The 3,815-nt window shown below is 30.4% G+C and overlaps 1 protein-coding gene across 1 annotated transcript in view; it reads left to right on the top strand.

Annotated features, from left to right (window-relative positions):
• LOC106473307 (actin-like protein 6B) overlaps positions 1-3,815 on the top strand; it is a 23,612-nt gene that overhangs the window by 15,914 nt on the left and 3,883 nt on the right. Inside the window, exons 8-9 of the mRNA XM_022401768.1 lie at positions 416-496; positions 3,243-3,357. Of these exons, the coding sequence (XP_022257476.1) occupies positions 416-496; positions 3,243-3,357 (196 nt within the window). The remainder of the gene's footprint in view (positions 1-415; positions 497-3,242; positions 3,358-3,815) is intronic.

Here is a 3,815-nt window from a genome sequence, read left to right as displayed (position 1 = left end):
ATATGACTCTAGGTACCTGCATCACAGTGATATGACCCTAGGTACCTACATCACAGTGATATCACTCTAGGTACCTACATCACAATGATAGCACTCTAGGGACCTGCATCACAATGATATAACTATAGATACCTGCATCACAGTGATATGACTCTAGGTACCTGCATCACAGTGATATGACCCTAGGTACCTACATCACAGTGATATCACTCTAGGTACCTACATCACAATGATATGACTCTAAGTATACTTTTTTCACAGTGAGATGACTAAGGATACTTACTTCACAGTGAGATGACTAAGGATACTTACTTCACAATGATATGACTCTAAAGGTATTAGCATAATAGTTTTAAGCAAATAGAAAATAATAAACCCTAATACCCTGTTAATGAAGTCTAAATCCTATTAAAAGGTATTTTTTCCTGTTGCAGGGAATAATCCAGGACTTTCAGAGTTCTGTGCTTCAGATTTCCGACTCACCATATGATAAAGAGTAAGTTATAACCTAAGTGTAGAAAAGATATAATATTTCTCCTGCTTTAGATATGATCTGAATCGACAGACAAAAGATAATATTTAACAGTTGTACAATGGACAACTTAATTTATAATAAGAATGTTATTTATTGGTGTTTTTGTATAAAATTTAAACATCAAATGTATAAAATTCTTAGAAATAAAGGTACAAGAAAATAAATTCAAAATTTTTCTTTTGAACTGAGTGTCAGGGTAATATACATAATAAAATAATTATCATTGTACATTTAATTTAAGTAATTTCATTATCCATGTTTATTGTAAACTGAGTGTCAGGGTAATATACATAATAAAATAATTATCATTGTACATTTAATTTAAATAATTTCATTATCCATGTTTATTGTAAGTATCCCAAGGGGGTAAGTTTAAACTATATAATCTTCCCTATAATCTGTCAAAAGTATTTTGTGTCTGATTTAAAATTCCAGACCAGGGGATGATGTTTTTTCAATTTTCATTTCTGCTTAGCTCCAAGGAATCTCGACTGTTATCACGTGAAAATACAATGATTTAGGTCCGTTATCTTGTGAAAATAAAATGATTGAGGTCCGTTATCTCGTGAAAATAAAATGATTTAGGTCCGTCATCCCATGAAAATAAAATGATTTATGTTTGTTATCCCTTGAAAATAAAATGATTTAGGTCCATCATCCCGTGAAAGTAAAATGATTTAGGTCCGTCATCCCATGAAAATAAAATGATTTATGTTTGTTATCCCTTGAAAATAAGATGATTTAGGTCCGTCATCCCGTGAAAATAAGATGATTTAGGTCCATCATCCCTTGAAAATAAAATGATTTAGGTCCATCATCCTGTGAAAATGAAATGATTTAGGTCCATCATCCCTTGAAAATAAAATCATTTAGGTCCATCATCCCGTGAAAATAAGATGATTTAGGTTCATCATCCCGTGAAAATAAAAGGATTTAGGTCTGTCATCCCGTGAAAATAAAATGATTTAGGTCCATCATCCCATGAAAATAAAATGATTTAGGTCCATCATCCCATGAAAATAAAATGATTTAGGTCCATCATCCCTTGAAAATAAAATGATTTAGGTCCATCATCCCTTGAAAATAAAATGATTTAGGTCCATTTTATTATTACAGCTCTTTGCTGCCACTTTTATAAGATCATATCATTTATCCTGAACAGTTACTAATGAATTTCAACATTGAAAATAGCTGGAGCCAACAGCTAAAACTAGTTGGACAGAATAGATCCTCATTACTTAGAGCACATAAAGTGGTCAGTGCAGTAATTTGTTTAATGATCTATTATAAGCTCCTGTAGTGTATGAACAAAGGATTTTTATGAAAATTTACAACAGACCACAAAAATGTAATTTTTTGTATAGTTTCTTTAAACTTTTTATGTTCTTCAAATTATTGATGTTTTAAAAGTTATATCTGTTTGAAAGCTATTATAGAAATTCTCTGATAACAAATCAAGTAAGCTTAGTGTGCGTTGTGATGGCATATTATTGATACACACAAATAACTGGACTTATTATTTAATGAAAACATTCTATATATATTACACACAGTTATTTATTTTTACCAATAATATTATGAGCAAAAATCATGTTGCTTCACTTGAAAAATATAATAATGATGATGTCATTTTGATAAGTGAGGTCCTAGGTTACCAATTAATCTTTGTCGGTGTTTGCTATTATTATCTATAGACAGAATTGATGACTAATTCAGTCTAGAAAATAAAGCATCGAAACAATATCTTAAAAAATAATCAAACAGGTTGAGACTGACTGATTGTATAAAATCAAACTTTCTGGTCATCAATACAAAAAAAAATTTAAATTATAAGAAGAAAAAAGTATTGTTAGTGTTGTTTTGAAACAGTTTCACAAAATTTTAGAAATTTCACAGTCTGTAAAATATTAGAAATTATTTAAATGAAAGTATATAGTTGTTTTTTTTTAAAGCAAAAACTTGATATTATTAAGAAGTTGCCACGATGTTTCATGTAATTTCATTAGATATTGCTATTGTGGGTAGGAAAGGTTGGGTGATACCCATGTTGTAACTCACATGTTGTTTCTGATAAAGAATCACATGGCAAGTTCAAGTAAGTCAAGTATTCTAGTGAGAAAAAGGGGTTTTCTTGTTGATGTATTAAAACAACGCGATGCATGATTTAAATGTTAGTTTCACAGAATTTATTTACTTAATTATTTGTGTAAAATCAGACTCGAACAACAAGATTTGGTAAACACTTTTAATTTAAATAGATGTTCCAGAGCAAACTCCAGCATGCCAGAAACAAATGTTTAGTGACACAGGACATTGAATGCTGTAACTGTGTTTTCAAAGAGCTGTTACATGTTTATAAAATGGTGTAAATTATTGTAATATTTTAGATGCCAAACCCAGAATCTGACTTATAGATTGCTGTTTGGTGAAACACAGTTAAAACCCTTGTAAGTTACAGAATTTGAATTTGTGATCTCTTTGTTGGCATAAAATAGCTGTAAAAATCAATATTTCCGTTAGGTGGCAGCACATTGTTTTATGATTATTCCATTGTCTTCAGCATATCCTCAGTAAAGAGATTCTAGCTAGAGCTGTCTTAGAAGAGACATAAGGTAATACTATCAATACAATATATGGTTGAACATTATTTGTATATATTTAACCGGTAAGGATTATATCTTAAGTGTTGTTCTGTTTCTTGTTCCAGAACTGTAGAGAACATGCCCACTGTCCATTATGAGCTTCCCCATGGATACAACTTAGATTTTTCTTCAGAGAGGTTCCAGATTCCAGAAGCTCTCTTTGATCCTTCAAATATCAAAGTAAGTATCACGAGTAAAAAAGTTCTAGCAATTACTCTTTCAAAGTTTTACAGTGTGACGAAATCAGTTTAATAGAATTTCTGCTTACACTGAACTTATTTGATTAAAAATGGGTGTTTTACAGTGTGACTAAATCAGTTTAATAGAATTTCTGCTTACACTGAACTTATTTGATTAAAAATGGGTGTTTTACAGTGTGAATAAATCAGTTTAATAGAATTTCTGCTTACACTGAACTTATTTGATTAAAAATGGGTGTTTTACAATGTGACTAAATCAGTTTAATAGAATTTCTGCTTACACTGAACTTAACTTGATTAAAAATGGGTGTTTTACAGTGTGACGAAATCAGTTTAATAGAATTTCTGCTTACACTGAACTTAACTTGATTAAAAATGGGTGTTTTACAGTGTGACGAAATCAGTTTAATAGAATTTCTGCTTACACTGAACTTAACT

The sequence above is a fragment of the Limulus polyphemus genome, unplaced genomic scaffold (genome assembly GCF_000517525.1).
Source record: "Limulus polyphemus unplaced genomic scaffold, Limulus_polyphemus-2.1.2 Scaffold6058, whole genome shotgun sequence".
Taxonomy (NCBI): Eukaryota; Metazoa; Arthropoda; class Merostomata; order Xiphosura; family Limulidae; genus Limulus; species Limulus polyphemus.
Note: the sequence above shows the minus strand (reverse complement) of the source record. Positions and strands in the feature narration are given on the sequence as shown.